This window comes from Anabrus simplex, chromosome 4 (genome assembly GCF_040414725.1).
Source record: "Anabrus simplex isolate iqAnaSimp1 chromosome 4, ASM4041472v1, whole genome shotgun sequence".
Classification (NCBI taxonomy): domain Eukaryota; kingdom Metazoa; phylum Arthropoda; class Insecta; order Orthoptera; family Tettigoniidae; genus Anabrus; species Anabrus simplex.
In genome coordinates, this window is record NC_090268.1 from 231,031,621 (window position 1) to 231,049,466 (window position 17,846).

General features: G+C 37.6%; 2 protein-coding genes across 4 annotated transcripts in view; one reads left to right on the plus strand and one right to left on the minus strand.

Annotated features, from left to right (window-relative positions):
* The window catches only part of neb (nebbish), a 468,801-nt gene extending 467,611 nt beyond the window's left edge, over window positions 1-1,190 (minus strand). For all 3 annotated transcript variants that reach the window (XM_067145417.2, XM_068227214.1, XM_068227215.1), the window contains exon 1: window positions 1,070-1,190. The gene's annotated coding sequence lies outside the window, so the exon portion shown is untranslated. The remainder of the gene's footprint in view (window positions 1-1,069) is intronic.
* A 949-nt stretch (window positions 1,191-2,139) lies between these two features.
* Catsup (Catecholamines up) overlaps window positions 2,140-17,846 on the plus strand; it is a 60,834-nt gene continuing 45,127 nt past the window's right edge. Inside the window, exon 1 of the mRNA XM_067145414.2 lies at window positions 2,140-3,011. Within this exon, the coding sequence (XP_067001515.2) occupies window positions 2,279-3,011 (733 nt within the window). The 5' untranslated portion in view covers window positions 2,140-2,278. The remainder of the gene's footprint in view (window positions 3,012-17,846) is intronic.

The following is a 17,846-nucleotide window of genomic DNA, read 5'->3' on the forward strand; positions in this document are numbered from 1 at the left end:
AAAGTAATGGAGTGAGGTTCGAACAAAGTCAGGTGGTGCAGGAAATATTAGATTAGGAAATGAAGTCTTAAAGGAAGTAGATGACTACTGTTACTTGGGTAGCAAAATAATTAATGATGGCAGAAGTAAGAACATAAAATGCTGACTAGCACAAGCAAGGAAGACCTTTCTTAGGAAAAGAAATTTGTTCACTTCAAACATTGATATGGGAATTAGATTTTTTTGAAGACTTTCGTCTGGAGCGTGGCATTGTATGGAAGTGAAACATGGACGACAACTAGGTCAGAAAGAAAGGGAATAGAAGCTTCTGAAATGTGGTGTTACAGAAGAAAGCTGAAGGTGAGATGGGTAGATAGAATCACGAATGAAGAGATACTGAATCGAATTGGCGAGATTGATTTGGCTAAATTTTACCAGAAGAAGAGATAGAATGATAGGGCACATCTTAAGACAGCCAGGTCTTGTACAGTTGGTTTCTGAGGGAAGTGCAGGTGTAAGAATGGTAGGGGTAGACCAAGGTACAAATATGACAAGCAGATTAGAGCAGATATATAGAATGTAGTAGTTACGTAGAAATGAAAAGTTTAGCACAGGATAGGGAGGCATGGATGGCTGTATCAAACCAGTCTATGGACTGATGACTCAAACATCAGTTTCCCTGTAATACATACTCAGAGACCGATAACCTAGATGTTAAGCCCCTTTAAACAACAAGCATCACCACCAGTAAATATACTAGTTCGATTTATATAATGGCATGAAGTACCAAACACTATGTTACCATTCATTTTGAATTTCGAGCTGTAAAAAGAGACGGTACACCTATGTTTTTGGAAACATATAGAAAGTCTTACCAATCTCAACACGGAGGTTATTCGCAATTGTCTTCAACCAAAGCATTTGTGAGTAGCATAAATAATCATGAATGCGATATAATGAGCATGTATCACTAAATATGCCACAATAAAAAATTGAAACAAAACATACATGACCGCCAAGATCTATGCTGCGTACTCCAGTGCTGAGGTCATCATCAATCTATTTCAGGCTATCAAGCAGTAACACTTACCTGTTATGCAAAAATTCCACTCTGTTAAACGCACAACACAATGCACTGCGGGTTTTAGGGGGCATACGAAGTCTTTCTTCACTATTAGTAGTTATTACTTCCAAGATCCTACATACCACATTCAAATCACAGCAACTTTCGAAAGCTTTTGAATCGCCATACATCACCAACGATTCTGATTGGTTGAATCAAGACAACCAACATGGAGATATTAAATTTCCTTTTCCCACCATCAAGAGGACCATGAAGCTCAAACGCAGCATTGAACACTAAATTAAACTGTGTTTTTAAATTGTGAAATAATTAAATTTGCCTAATCTCATTGGCAATGTCATCACTGTACGATGTGATCACTTGCTAGAAACGAGACCAAGGATCATGTAAGAACGAGAGAGTAGGTATTGCCTAAGTTGTAAAATACTGAATGTTATACATTGACGGCTTTAAACACTGTCATACGATAATATTAATGAACTATTTCCTGTACAGAAAGTATCAAACTTATGTACGTAATTCTGGAAGGATCACAGATAATAGATAGATAATCTGAAGAAGTAGTAGTAGTAGTCCCGTTTCCTGATAGAGGGTCGGGGATGAGGTGAGATGAAATTATACGGCATGTGTTTTTCGGCCGGATGCCCTTCTAGCCGTCAGCCTCAGTTGAGGAGCTATTTAAGGCGAAATGAAATATAGTGTAAGAAATTGGGTAGGGAGGTGGAATGAATTGGCTGTAACCTATGAATAGAAACTATACTAGAATTTGCCTGGAATTGAAAATGAGAAGCCACATAAAACAACCCTTCTCAGGACAGCCGGTGGCGGGGTTCGAACCCACTCGCCCCCCCAAATGCAGAACTTGGTGTATTAACCCACGCGGATACGCCGCTTAGTAGATAGATAATTTATAGTTTTGTGGAAACAAATTTCGATTTCATACCTGGGTAATTATTTAGCTGCGAAATATATTAAGGTCGATTTCGCATTATGATTTACAAGATTGGATGGATGTGGGAGACCAATAACGTGCTTCAGTGTTGGTACAGCTGTAGATTTCGCGGTTAAAAGTTATTCAGCTGCTGGCACAGCTGATTACACGCCAACTGCTAAGGCTTTCTGGTCAACAAACTGGAAAGTGTCATCTATACGTTTATGGATTATTATTAGTGACATAAAAGTGTGCAGTTTTGCTTGATGTTGTCTTTAATGTGAATGATCATGAAGAATTCTTCAAATAGGTCTATTGCAAGAATAATAGTGGTGCTTATAATTTGTTTTATAATTTTCTTTAGTTTGCCGTATGTATGTGAATCTCACGGTCATTCGCACAATGGACACGAACACAGTCATCAAGAACCGCCGTCGTTCAAATATTCTCGAGAAGCGAATTTGAAACACACAGAGAAAGAACCCCACACACATCATCCTGAAATCGGCAAACAGCAAAAGCAGCCTCCTCGTGACACGTTTACATTATGGTTTCAAGCATTGGGTTCGACTTTATTAATTAGTGCCGCACCATTCTTCATTTTATTTTTGGTTCCTCTTGATAACAGCAAAGAACGCGAACCTTTGCTGAAAATACTTCTCAGTTTTGCCTCCGGGAGCTTGTTGGGAGATGCATTTCTTCATTTGATTCCTCATGCACTTTCACCTCATACACATAATGAAGAGTCTGGACATTCTCACAGTTCGGAAGAAGACGGACATCCTCATGGAAGTGACATGAGAGTGGGTTTCTGGGTGTTGCTTGGTATCATAACTTTTCTTACAGTAGAAAAGTTTGTAAGGCTGGTGAAAGGTGGACATGGTCACTCCCATCACTCAGCTGATGATAATCATTCTGAAACAACAGATGATGAAACAAATGAAAATGAAGTGAACAAGGATACATCCAAAAAAGACAAAGAAAAGAAACAAGTCGTTCAAAAGAACGATAATTCAGGTATCGCAGTATATTCATATATTTTATTACAGTAGACTCATTTAGGACATAAATGTTGCTTGGTAAATAATATTTCAATTGTTGATAGTACTTGGAAGTATACAGTGTTTTCCATCCTGAGACTGTGGCAGAAACTTGGCATATTAGATACACCAGATCATCTTGCTACCATTAGTTTACCCTACTATCAGTGACAAGAGTCTAGCTCCTGAGGGAGCAATAGTTTTGTGTTTTGCCACATGGCGCTGTAAGAAAATAATCGGAGCACTTCCGAAAATTGCGGTGAGGGAGCTTTAGTTTCAAGCTATGGCACGTAATGTTGCGAGCGCGTCGGTGAACCGGGAGCAGCTAAGACACATGCTTGTGCAATGTAAACAACTGATACGGAGTGTGACTCGGTCTTCATTACTGCACATAATACTATAAAATATCTATGTATACGCATGTACCGAATGAAACTACAGTGAAGTCACCAAGTAAGAACTTTTGTCAACAAAACAAGAAGAAATTATAATTAAAATATATTACTCACCATTGACGACTAGCATATGGAAGAACAGCGACCAGTCATTTGTCACTTGTCGAAGCACATTACAAACGCGCACACACTGTAGGCATACAAACACTTGTCAACTTTCCGAAAATTAAGTTTGGATAACTGTGAAATGTACACTACTAAGCTTACTAGATGTCCTAATGCTACTGTACTACAAATATTAGTTCAGTGTAGTACCATAAGGCAGTTTGTTAATCTATAAAATACTTTTTACTGAGGTGTATATCTCAGTCAGTCTTCACAAAGTTTGTACACTAACCTGGACTTTGTGTTCGTAGGCACACCTAATACTCGCTTTAGAAATGTGGCTTTTAGTTTCTGCAGAGCCCTAAGGTCAGCCACAGATAACTTTTCCCAAATAATTTCAATGCCATAAGTGGCAATTGGGCTTATTGCAGCATAAAATAACTCTAGTGCTGTTTTTAAAGAAATTTTTGGGAGGTCTTTAATTCTATATATCACTTTGATGGCTGTTGTTGTCCTTTCCTTTATGTGCATTCTGTAGGAGTTGATTGTCGGTTGTAAGATTATTCCAAGGTATTTGAAGGAATTCGTTATGTTTAGGTCTCTGTTCTGAAATTTAATTTTGTCCTTTGTTGCAGCTCTTCCCCCCTTTCTGAAGATCATCATTACTGTCTTAGATTCGTTTATCTGCAGATCATTTTCTTCTGCCCATGTTTCCAGCTTTTTCATTGCTTCCTGAAGGTCTTCCAAGTTAGATGACCCAATTACCATGTCATCAGCGTATATGTGTTGTGATACTGTTTCACTGAATTCTACTATTTTCGATACGTCTGCAGTTGCAATGTTGAACAGTATTGGACTAATTGGGTCACCCTGCATTACTCCATAGGTCTGGTAAATATCTTGGGAAAGAGAGATGCCATCACTTATGTTAACTATGTTGTATTCTAGGATGTTCGTCAGAAGGACTGTAATGCTGTGTGTTTCTCCAAACATTTGTGCTACTTTCTCAATCACTACTTTTCTGTTTAGGGTGTTGAAGGCTTTTGTGTAGTCGATGAATACTGCGTAGTATTTTCCGTTTGGAAATCTCAAGGCCTGTTCTATTTCACTTATTAGGTTCGTTACTGCCTGCAGTGTCGCGTGATGTTTTCTGAAACCATACTGACGTTCAGGAAGGAGATGGTCCGTTTCCCTCACTAATCGATCCATGATTATTCTCATAAAGATCTTGAAAGCATTGTTTTCTAGGGTGACACCTCTAAATGAGTTTGGGTCCATGTTGTCTCCTTTTCCTTTATAGATTACTTTTATCATGGACTTCCTCCAAGATTCAGGTATTTGTGCGCTGTCTAGACATGCGTTAAATAACACAGTCCACACTTCTAGGAATACGTCTTCGGTTGCCTTGATAAGTTCATTGTAGATCCCATCAGGACCAGCAGCTTTCCTCCTTTTGGTTTTTGATATGGCTTGTTTTACCTCATGAGTCGTTATTGGGATTGGGTGCAACTTTGGTTGACTTCCTGTTCGTGTTGATGGACTTGCGGTTAGAGTGGTGCACTTCAGATTGAGGATGTTATTGAAATGGTTTTCCCACACGTCCATTTGTATTGTCATGGTTTGAGGGAGTTTGTTCCTTTTTAAGACAACGTACAGTCTCTGTTCGCTTCTTCGACCAATTGTTCTGCTTCTTGTTCCTGATGATATCGTTTTTTATCTTTTAGAGTCAGTTTGTACTTTTTGCGTTTCATTGAGTATTCTTTAATGTCCTCTGTTTCTCCGCTATATCTCGCTTTATGGAGGGCTTGCAGTGTTATGCGTCTTACTTCATAGCATTCCCTGTCAAACCATGGCTTCGCGTGTCTTTTCTTATAGGGGACGGTGGCTGACCTAATGCTGTTTTCTATGGTTTTCACAGCCAGATTGAGGTTGTTGGTTTTAAGGTAGTGCATCGCTTCCTCCGCACCCTTCCGTAAATTCTCCATTCTGCTTTCAGTTATTTTTCTCGCCAGTGTGGGTGCCGTGTTGGTATCTTGTGTTTCCTTCACTGTTGATTTGATTTCAATGTATGTCTTAATGGGAATGTGCTTCCTGAGCGGTGTGTTGGCCAATGACCAGAGTCCACCTTGTGATGTAGAGCCAAGTGATCTTCCCTTGATAAACACTAGATCTATGGCACTTGCGCCGTTGTGCGCAAAGTACGTTAGAAGGTCTTTGCTGTTTCCCAGTTTGAAATTCTCTTCTGTCATTAGATTGAAGATTAACTCGCTTTTATGGTCTGGCTTGTCTAGCCTGCAGTTTAGATCCCCAGCAGTTATAACATTTTCTTCAGACTCGATTAGAGAGACTGCTCAGGCAACTGACTCAAACTCATCTTCCATTGATGATTGTGGCTGTATGTAAAGTCCTATGATTGTGATATTTGTTGTGAAGACAATAACCATGTTGTCCTCTGTGTGTGTTTTTGTTACTTTGCCCATTTTGTTGTTATAAAGACAGGAGACACCCCCTGAGGGTCGGCCTTCCTCCTTTTGGGTTGCCACAGCGTGCACTCCATAGTAGCCCGGAACATCCATGGGTTAAGGTAGAAAGGTTTCTGTTAGGATAACTATATCACTTGTGAAAAGTACTTGACTAGTAGAGACTTTTCTGAGATGTGTCTGATTATACGGCATTTTAAAACTTTGAACTGCTGCTAATGTTGGCTTCATTGGTAACAGTAACTTCTTTAAAGCATCTACTTCTTCAGTGGTTGTAAAATGTTGCACCAGTTCATTGATTCCATTTAACTGAGATAATAATTTCTGTTTCTTGATATCTAACCATCTGTGTTGATTATTGGGTTCTGAAGTACTGGTACTTTGAAAGGCATCGGTAGAGATTCGTTTCAATAATGCTACTTTTTCAACAACTTCTAACTCTCTTTCAGAACATATTTGAAGGTGTTCTTTGCATTCTTTAGGCTGGACCTCTACCTCTGAAATAATCTGGCATACAAATGAATGTGTTTGCACATGTTGAATCGTATGGCAGAATCGATGCACGTGCAAGAGTAGCTGTGAATACATGACTTGCAGTCATTACATACTAACTGGCAGTCACAGTTTTGTTTCAGGGGGGCAACTGTATATATATCAGAACTGGATGTGGATGGAATAGTCCATATGTTTCCCTCCTGTATAACTAAATCTTTTTCTAATGTCAGACTAGTTTTGTGTCTTTGCCTAATGTCCCTCAGCTTACTTGTCACTTTATCTTTATGCATAGTGATGACCCCTGTCACACATCTTACCTTTGAGGAATCTCATTATTGCACAAATGTATTTGTCGAGGCACTTCATTTTCTTTCCTTGCAAGTATATATGTTTTGTGCACTTATGCAGGTTCTCAATGTGCATATTTGTATTCAAACTGCAGTGCATCCGATAGCTATATGCCCACTGCCTGGCTGTTGGAACATAATTTTCTAAAAAATATTTACCAAAATCATGGGTGTCAAGAGTCATCAATTAATTTCTGAATCAATCAATCACTACTGATTTGCATTTAGGGCAGTCACCCAGGTGGCAGATTCCCTATCTGTTGTTTTCCTAAGTCTTTTCTTAAATGATTGCAAAGAAATTGGAAATTTATTGAACATCTCCCTTGGTAAGTTATTCCAATTCCTAATTCCCCTTCCTATAAATGAATATTTGCCCCAATTTGTCATCTTGAATTCCAACTTTATCTTCATATTGTGATCTTTCCTACTTTTAAAGACACCACTCAAACTTATTCATCTACTGATGTCCTCCCACGCCATCTCTCCACTGACAGCTCAGAACATACCACTTATTGCAAGAAATCAGCTTCATTTTCCGTACCAAATCCTATTTACAAAGACTTATAACAATAAACTGCCTGCTGTCATTTCTTGATGGATACAGTACTTTTGCATCCATCTCTTGGCACAGGCCAGAGTAAAGTGTAGCTTCCACCGAAGTCCCAGTCAACATCCATGGCTGTGACAATATGGAAGCTGCTGGGGTATGGGTAGTGCTGATTAATGACATTTAGAGCACGACTAGTGCATCTGAGTGTTATGAAAGGTGCTGCTCATAGTATCAGTCTTGCGGCAATAGTACTTTCTGACCCAGTGGGGAAAGCAATGGCAAACTATCTTACTCCTCATCGTGCCTAGTAAGCCTCATTTTGGTGCTGCCATTGGTTTTTGGGGTTTCCTTATAACTGCATAATCTTTGGTGGTGCTATTTGAGGATCCAAGCAGCCTTTGGGCTGATGACCTAACAGACAGACAGATAACAATAAAAATCTTCCACCTTTTTGATACTTATATTTGCATTTTAGCAAATTAATTAATTACACACAGTACATGTTTCGTTCTTTTTTAGAACATCTTCAGCTGTTTACATAGCTTAGGTGATTCACTAAGTGTTTATCTTTGTAAGTACATTATAATCAGGTACATTGTTCTTCTTAAATATTACATAAATATAAATTGAATTAAAATGAATTAAAACATTGTGGTGGTTAAATGTGTTAGTGGAATGAGATGGAATGGATATACTTATAGTTAGCCTATTTTAAAAACTATTTCTATTCATTTGAAAAGTTGTTGTTAAAAAGTATTCAGCACTTTTTCACTTATATATTTCGCTTGTCTTCCAGTAAAAAGTTTTTGAAAAAATGTATCTCTTTCCTATGACACTGTTCTGAATATTGTTAAGAATAACAAGGTACTTGATTATAATGTACTTAAAAAGATAAACACTTAGTGAATCACCTAAGCTATGTAAACAGCTGAAGATGTTCTAAAAAAGAACAAAACATGTATTGTGTGTAATTAATTAATTTGCTAAAATGCAAATATAAGTATCAAAAAGGTGGAAGATTTTTGTTGTTATAAGTCTTTGTACATACCACTTAGTCGAGCAGATCATCTCCTTTCTCCCAAGTCTTCCCAGCCCAAACTTTGAACATTTTTGTAACGCTACTCTTTTGTCGGAAATCACCCAGAACAAATCGAGCTGCTTTTCTTTGGATTTTTTCCAGTTCCTGAATCAAGTAATCCTGGTGAGGGTCCCATATACTGGAACCATACTCTAGTTGGGGTCTCACCAGAGACAAATATGCTCTCTCCTTTACAACCTTACTACAATCCCTAAATACCCTCATAACCATATGCAGAGATCTGTACCCTTTATTTACAATCATAGTTATGTGATTACCCCAATGAAGATCTTTCCTTATATTAATACTTAGGTAGTTATGATCCCCCAAAGGGAACTTTCACCCCATCAACACAGTAATTAAAACTGAGAGGACTTTTCCTATTTGTGAAACTCACAACCTGACTTTTATCCCCGTTTATCATCATACCATTGTCTACTGCCCATCTCACAACATTATCGAGGTCATTTTGCAGTTGCTCACAATCTTGTAACTTATTTATCACTCTGTGCAGAATAACATCGTCTGCAAAAAGCCTTATATCTGACTCCACTTCTTTACACATATCATGGATATATATATATATATAAGAAAACATAAAGATCCAATAATACTGCCTTGAGGAATTCCTCTCTTAATTATTACAGGGACAGATAAAGCTTCACCTACTCTAATTCTCTGAGTTCTATTTTCTAGAAACAGAGCCACCCATTTAGTCACTTTTTTGTCAAGTTCAGTTGCACTCATTTTTGCCAGTAGTCTCCCATGATCTACCCTATCAAATGCCTTAGACAGGTCAATCGTGATACAGTCCAGTTGACCTCCTCCTGAACAGCTGGCTCAAAGATAATACTGAATGTATTCACATCTCGCTCATGCATAAGTGATCTTATAATTTTGTACACTTCTGCTTGTTTGTCTCTAGATTTGATATTGCCAAGGTTCTTACGCCATGCCCGGTCAATGTGCCAGGAGCAATACAGCCTTTGACTTGGTTCCCCCATAGCTTCAATCCAAGCATTAAAAAATGAATCTCGTGTCGGTAGATTTACTGGCAAGTAAAAGAATTCCTGAAGGACTAAATTCCGGCACCTCGGCGTCTCCGAAAACCGTTAAAAGTAGATAGTGAGACATAAAGTTAAAATTATTAAATTAAAAAATGAATCTGCCATATCTGACATAAAAATCTTTGGAGATATATTGCCAAGCTGGTCTTTGATTTTTGAAAATAGAATGTTTAAGTCTTCTTTATCAGTTCTGTTTGTAAATAAAAATGAACATGGGAAACCCTGACACATATCATCAATAATAAATCAATAACAGTTATCAACTCAATCATACGCATTGAGTCCATGGGTACCATCAATGCATACAGCATTCCCTCCATATTTCTCCAGCATTGAAGCTTGTACATCATTCATTAATGCTAACAAAGTCATTTTTAGCCAAGAAAGGATACTCTTCAGAAACCTTACCCTGAGGCTTATAAAATAACACACAGTCCCTACATCCCGCTCTCACCTCATTCACCCAGGCGTCAACACTCACTGCATCATTAGAATGCTTCACAGCTTCTAAGCTCAAATTATAAGACTTCTCAATGTTATGCAAGTCTTTTCTTGTGAGGAGATGAATTCTTTGTAGTTCTTTTTGGGTTTTCAGACTGCTTTGAATATCATCTAATATAACATCAAAAGGAATATTTAATGCTGCTTTAGCTGCCAAAGAGCTCTTTTCATCCCGAGTTAAAAATAAATGTTCTAAATCATTTTGATGCCCCACATGAGTAGGTGATAACACAGCCTCACACTTACCCTCTTCAACTAAAGAAACTTTTATTGTCAAAGGCAGAAACCATGTCTTTTTGGTGCCTTGGCTCTTTAAATGATGGCACGCGACCCCTTTGATTTAAAGTGTCCTGAACGATGACAGTTGTAATATACTGTCCCACTTTTTGCAATGTCTTCAGAACCAAACATTAAAACATATTTTACAAGGTTTTGTGCTTCATAATTTCTTTTCCATTCCTTAAACTCTTCAAAATAATGAAATGACTTGCTTTCACTTATCACAACTATGTCTTGAATATTGTGAAATGTAACAATATATCTGACTTTTTAGAATACGTATGTGAACATACGCTGCATGTAAAATTACCAGAACTAGTAACATTAGGGCCACTTGAGTTAATTTCCTTATATGTAGGTACGATTAATGTGCCTTTTTAAACTTTGTCTATGCCTGTGCAATAAACCACAGTCACTACATTTGAACATTGTAAAAATACGCTTGAAATTATCCACATAAATGTGTACACTTATAAAATAGTAACACCCATCTATTTACATGTTACCACGCTGGCTAATCACCGCAACATTCGTTCAAACACGAGCGCGGACAAAGAGATAATCTATCGCCCGGTGTAAAATCACTTTAAATTAGACGCAATATGTGCACTTCCTAAATTGTAACACATTTACATGTTACTATGCTAGCTAATTGCTCATTCAAACATGAACACAGACTAATGAAGAACAAAAATAATATTTAATCTGTCACCCAAATTACTTTTATTTTCCTACGGTGCTACGCTGCGGCAAACTCACCAAAGTTTTCCAAAGGGCTCCAGTTACTATTGTCCTCTGACGCTATGTGGTGAAACACAAAACTATTACTCTTCCGAAGAATTACATTTATTTTCTTACAGCACTACGTGGCGGCAAATACACAGGTTTTTTTTCCAGTCTGAGAAATTCAATCACCAACGGACAAATTTATTCTGAAATTAATGAATTTGTGTTTTCCACAGCCCTTGGATGTCCCTTACCTGTTATATAAACCTACAGTTCAACTGGCAAAATCAGTCGTTAATTTCCTTCAGGAAAGCAAACTAACAGTATAACATAAGAGGTTCATTTGCGAGTGCTGGACACTCTTGGTTGGTGGAATCCCTGTGAAAAAACATTTTGACTGGGCCTTTAGAATGCAGGACTTGTGTCCATATTTTTACGCCTATTCAGTTAAGATATTGCCAGTTTCATGTGTAACTTTGCAGTGTATAGCAATGTTGTACTTGTTTCCAAGAACAATTCCTTCTTTTGTGCGCCTGTCATTTCCTTCTCCCTTTCTTCCCAATTTCCCCAAAAATTATATTTTTGGTGGATATCTAGTCTTCCATTGGTTGACTTTGCCGTATTTATTCGCCTTGTTAAGGTGTTTATTAAATCTATTTCTGAACTCCACTTTCTTCTTCTTTCTGATCAGGCCTGCTAAGGACCACATGCCAATTTTAATTCAGTTCTTCATACTTTGTTTTCTATTCCGCTCCTTCCAGTATTCTTTCATACGTTCACTATGCTGTTTCCTTCTGTCCACTTCCCACCAGGCTTCTTGTTCAATCTTCCTTGGAATCCTTCCATACTTATCCTCTTTCTAAAAATTTCTCTGTCCATAGTTTCTTCTTCTCTCATATTATTTCTTTCTAAATCTTTCTTTACTTCTCGAATCCAGCTAGTTGTTGCCTTTTTGTTAATCTAGAATCATCCATTCTGTAAATATGTCTGAAAAATTGTAATCTCCTTTTTCTTATGGTTTCTGTTATGTTTTCTGTGTTCCTGTATATTTCATCATTACATCTTAATTTCCATACTTCTGTTGTTGTTCTCACTGGGCCTAAGATTTTTTCTCATGTTTCTCCTTTCTAGTACGTCAGGTTTATCTAATCTATAGTTTAGTACCAGGCATTCACTTGCATATAAGCATTCCAGTTTCACCACTGTAGTGTAGTGCCTTAATTTATGATTTTTAGATAGACACTTTTTGTTATAAAAATTCTTTGTGATACCATATGCTCTTTCCATCTTGTGTACCCTTTCTTCTACTGCAGATTTGTCTAAACCATTTTCTTGAATTATTTCTACCAGATATTTGAATTTTGTTACTCTTTCCACTGGACCAATATCTGTTGCCAAAAATTTTTAAAGGCACTAGCAAAAAAAAAAAAAAATTGTAAGATTTGTTTGCAGGGTAGGATGAAATCAGATGAAAATGTAGCAAGTAATTTGACCTCGGCTTAGGATATGGTCTTTACGGCATGTGTCGTACACTTTTAATCCAATGTCTTGGAATTTCAAAACAAATGTAGGGAATATGATATGCAAAATTAGCATATCGAAGACTAAATTAATAATATATTTAATGCAGCCAAATAGCCATAACAGAGAATATAGGTTACATTGATGGGTTACATATTTGCATAATCACTTATAGACATTGTTCTTCTTGTACAGAATTCAATGTGGTACTGTTCACACGTTTTTCCACATAGTTTGCACTCACAGTCTATACTTGGGTCATGGAAGTGTTTTGATTTGCAGAGTAGGTGATGAAAACCGTGAACTGCTAATCTTGTAATGACATGTCTTAATTCAAAATTAGCTTTTGTCCACGAGCGATCTATCATTGCCCCTGTGCCATAGAAGTCTGGTTGGACTTCTTCTCTCTTCTCCGTCAGATTTGCTAGCAGTTTCTTTGATGCACCGGTGTTCGGTAGTGGCATACTTGTCCTGAGATCTTCTATGAGAAATGATTCCCTTGCGAGGAGATATACAAGTCTAGATCGTGTCGTTTTTGATACACCTATCACCTTCTTTATATAGTTCGCTTTCACCTTTTCCAAGGTTGATAAGTTCCTCGTTGTTAAATGTGTCCAGATAATTTCAATGCCATAAGTCATTATTGGAAGAATTTTTACTCTGAATAGCAACATTGCTGTCTCCAGACTAAGTGATCTAATGTCTTTTATTTCATGCATTGCCATCATTGCTTGAGTTGCCTTTTCTGTGACATGTTTTGTGAAACAATATGTGCTCGATTGCAGGGTGATGCCTAAATATTTGAAGTCTGATACTATCTTTAATTTTTTATCCCGAATGAAGGTCTCTGCTGAGGCGGGTACTCTCCCTCCTTTCCTGAACACCATGGTGTCTGTTTTTGAGATGTTTATGAACAGCTTGTTTTCGGAGCACCAGTTTTGGACGTCATTTACAGTTTCCTGTAATTTTTTTATGTCTCTTGAGCCAATTACAATATCATCGGCATACGCGCAAGAAAATACTCCCTCCTTTTGGGTAATTCTTAGGATATCTGCGGTTGCAACTATAAACAGCAAAGGACTCAGTGGGTCACCCTGTAGCACCCCGTTTGATTGAGCTATTGGATCTGATAGAGTGAGGTTATCCGAAACTCGTACTTCGTTCCATTGTAGTATTGATGTGATGAGATAGGTCCATATGTTGTTCGTGCCTAGCATCTCCTTAAGCTTGTCTATCACTAGCTTCCTGTTTATCAGGTCAAAAGCTTTAGTAAAATCTATGAAGATGGTGTAATATTTTCCGTTGTCTTCTAAGGCATCCCAGATTTGGTTTAACAGGAGTTCAATAGCGTTTAGGGTAGATCGTCCCTTCCTAAAACCAAATTGGTTCTCTGGCAGATGCTCATTTATTTCCTCATTTATTTTTCCTGTTATAATTTTGGTGAATATTTTGAAGGGGCAGTTTTCCAGTGCTATGCCTCTGTACTTATTGGGATCTCTTGGGTCTCCTTTGCCTTTATATAGAACTTTTACAATTGACTTTCTCCACTGGTCGGGAATGGAAGCAGTTTCTATACATTTGTTATATAATTTTGTCCATATAGGGGCTAGCAGGTGTGCAGTGTCTTTTACATATTCATTATAGATCCCGTCCGGACCTGCGGCTTTCTTGTTTTTGGTGCTGTCTATAGCGGTTCTAGTTTCCTCTATGGTCAGGGGTACCCAGTCTAATTGTATATGTGGAGTAGTGGTATGTAGATCTTTTCTGGGGTGCGCTGGACCTTCGATGTTGAGAATCTTACTAAAGTGCGATTCCCAGATTTCCATGTCTATGTAGTGCGTCTGTTGTTGTTTCTTTGGGTGTAGGGCTATGAACGGATTTTTCTTGGCTTCCTCTGCTAGCTTCTTGCTCTCCGATTCTAAGTAGAGTTTCCTCTTCTCATTGTATATGTATATTAGACTTTGATTATTCAAGTTCTGCCTTAATTGTTGCAATTTGTCTAGGGTCTCCCTCCTCAGCCTATAGCACTCACTATCAAACCATATCTTTGTTCTTCTTGTGGCCCGCGGAATGGCGGCCTTTTGTAGGATTTCTTCTATTATTCCTGTTGCATCATCCAATCTTGAATTATCTATTAATGTGTCTAGATGTGTAGTTGAATCTAGCATTTCTTTAACTTTCTCAACATCTATTTTCCTTGAAAGACTAAAGAAATGTTGACTAGAAAGAAACCTCAGTAGTTTCAATCTTCAATATGAATCTGGCACAGGTGGCTTATTTCCAGTGTGTTTACCCATGGTAGTAAGATAGCGAGAGAAATCAATTCAATTGTAGCAAACATTTCAGTTGGTGTTTTTTTTTTTTTTTTTTTCAATGGTATTTTGTTAGAATGAATTGAGCTAGCAAGACAAGCTATTGGTATGCAGGAATGGAAACTCTGGACTAAATATCTCTGTTCATAAGTGGGAGGTAAGAGAGATGAAAGTTCAGTCATCACTGATCTGCAATTATGGGTTGTTGCCAAGGTGGCAGATTCCCTATCAGTTGTGTACCTAGTCTTTCCTTAAATGATTTTAAAGACGTTGGAAATTTAACAAAGATCTCCATTGGTAAATTATTCCAATCCCTAATTCTTCTTGCTGTAAATAAATATGTCTTAATTTGTCCTCTTGAGCTCCAGCTTTATATTCATATTATGATCTTTCCTACTTTTAAAACATCCACTCAAGCTTATTCATCTACTAATGCCATTCCTCCACTGACAGCTCAGAACATAACGTTTAATTAAGTAGCTTATCTCCTTACTCCCAAGTCTTCCGAGCTCAATATTTGCAAAAATTTTGTAACACTACCCTTGTTGGAAATCACCCAGAACAAATTGTGTTGCTTTCCATGATATCTTTTCCAGTTCTCAACTCAAGTTATCCATATTCTTATTGGGGTCTTACTAGTGACTTATCCCTCTTCTTTACATCCTTACCACAACCTTTAAATACAGTAGAATCCAAACTGATTGATGTTCATTCCCGTTGAACCTGTTTTTGTTTGGATTTTCAAAGATACAGCAAAAGCAATGCACAAAAAGAAGAATAATACTTTAACTACATATTTCTGAAGCACATCTCAGTAGAAAATATCTTTTATTAAGAAAGACCTTCCTTGTTTGTGCTAGACTACATTTTATGTCGTCCTTACTTCTTCAGTCATTGGTTATTCTGCTACTAGGGTAACAATATTCATGGACTTCCTTTAAGACTTCATTTCCTAATCTAATATTTCCTGCATCATCTGAGTTTTTTTATTGCACTCCATTATTTTGTTTTATTTTAGATTCATTAATTTTCATCTTGTACTACTCCTTCAAGACTGTCCATACTATTTAGCAGTTTCTCCAGATCCTCAGCAGACCTTCATCATCTTGGACTTCGTCCCATTTGTGCGGGGTATGGCTGCTGGATCTTGGATCACCACTTAATATCGCTTACAGTGTCAACTGGATGTACAGTAAGTTGGTCTTCCTCAGTATTCCGATGTATTGCCAACGCTGTTTTGGTCAGCCTCTTGTTTGCATGCCCATCAACTTTCAAGTTGTGTGCGATACTGGCTACAGTAGAAGGTGTGGATATACTACCGAAGATTTTTTTTAAAGTTCTGCATGGATGGGTGTAACACTCTCCTTCTGTCTTATGTTATCATTGGTGATATGGTCAAGGCGAGTAAAGCTCAATGTTCAGCACAACATTCATATCTCCATAATCATTGACAGATTTCATCATTTTGATTTCCTCTCCCTGAACTGAGATTTATTTTCCAAATTTCCCTTTGATTTCCTTCTCTGCAGGTCGTATAAAGAAATCAAAAAGGAAAGGAGGCACACTGCAACCTTGCCTCAATTCTTCCTGCGTAGTTGCTTCTCTTTCGTATTCCTTGATTCTTATCACTACATTTTTATCTTTTTTTACAGATTATAGATAACCTTTCGTTCTCAGTATTTAACCCCGATCAACTTCTGCATATCAAACAGCTTGGATTAATCATTCAGACTAAACGAGTTGGCTGCAGGGCTTGTTTTGCATAGCTGTGAGCTTGCATCCAGGAGATGGTGAGTTGAATCCCACTGTCAGCAGTCATGTAGATGATTTTCTGTTGTTTCTCACTTTCACACCAGGTAAATGCTTCATTAAGGCTACTACCTTCCAAATCCTAACTATTTCCCATCCTTGCGTTGCCAAAAAACTTTATGGGTTAGTGCAACATTAAATCACTGCAGAGACAAAAACCAACAATAACTATCACCCCTAAAATCGGACATTTTCAATATTGCTTTGAGTTTCTACATTTCTTTGTAAGCCAAACTGGCCTTCTTCCAACTTGACCAACTCGCTTGTCCATTTTTTTGAGAATATAATGATTTCTGCAAAAAGGCTCAGAAAGGAGAACCTGCTAATTTTTTACCTTGACTAGTAAGTTATATTTAGCCATAACTCTAATTCTGTTCAATGTACATCATCTGAAATTATCTTTCTCTTAACTGGGATTTAATTTTAAAGTAAAAACTCTTTCTCAAAATGTACTTTCTAAAACACTATTTATTCAGGCATACAGTGAATTTTAATTTAGTTGTATTAACAAATAAATTTGATAAAATGCAGAGGGAAGACCACATTCACATCGAATGCAGTACCTCTAGCCCCAGCCAATACACACTTCTTCATATAGTTTCACAACATTTTAAAATGCTGTTTTATTCATCGCTTGTTTAATCCATCCAGTTAACTAGGCACAGCTGTCTATTTAGGTATCCCTCAGTCTCTGCTTCACTCATTCCTCTTTGCTTCACATTATTTCTCAGTTGGTCCACCCATATATTTGGTCTTCCCACGGGTTTCTTTCCTGCTAGCGTCTTACTCAAAAGTAATAATGTTATTATTATCATTTAGACTTTCACGGCCCGTGTAACTAATCATGAGTTACATTTTTGGGCTTATGCCGTGTAAATAATTGTAAACACACTCAACGTTTCGAAAGGAACCTTGCCTTTCTTCATCAGGAGACAAAAGAGAAAAGAAACGACGTGTTAATGGTTGCTAGGAGAAAGCAACAAGGAAGCTTGAAATAGTGCCCAAAGATGTAAAAGGGACGCCATTTTAGCCCCATGCTAGAGACAATGAATGGCAACAGCAAAGCATTACTCTCTAATGGTTCTGATAATAGGTAGCCATGATTCACTGAGGTTGTAACCTGTATCGCGGTTGAAATTATCTGGAT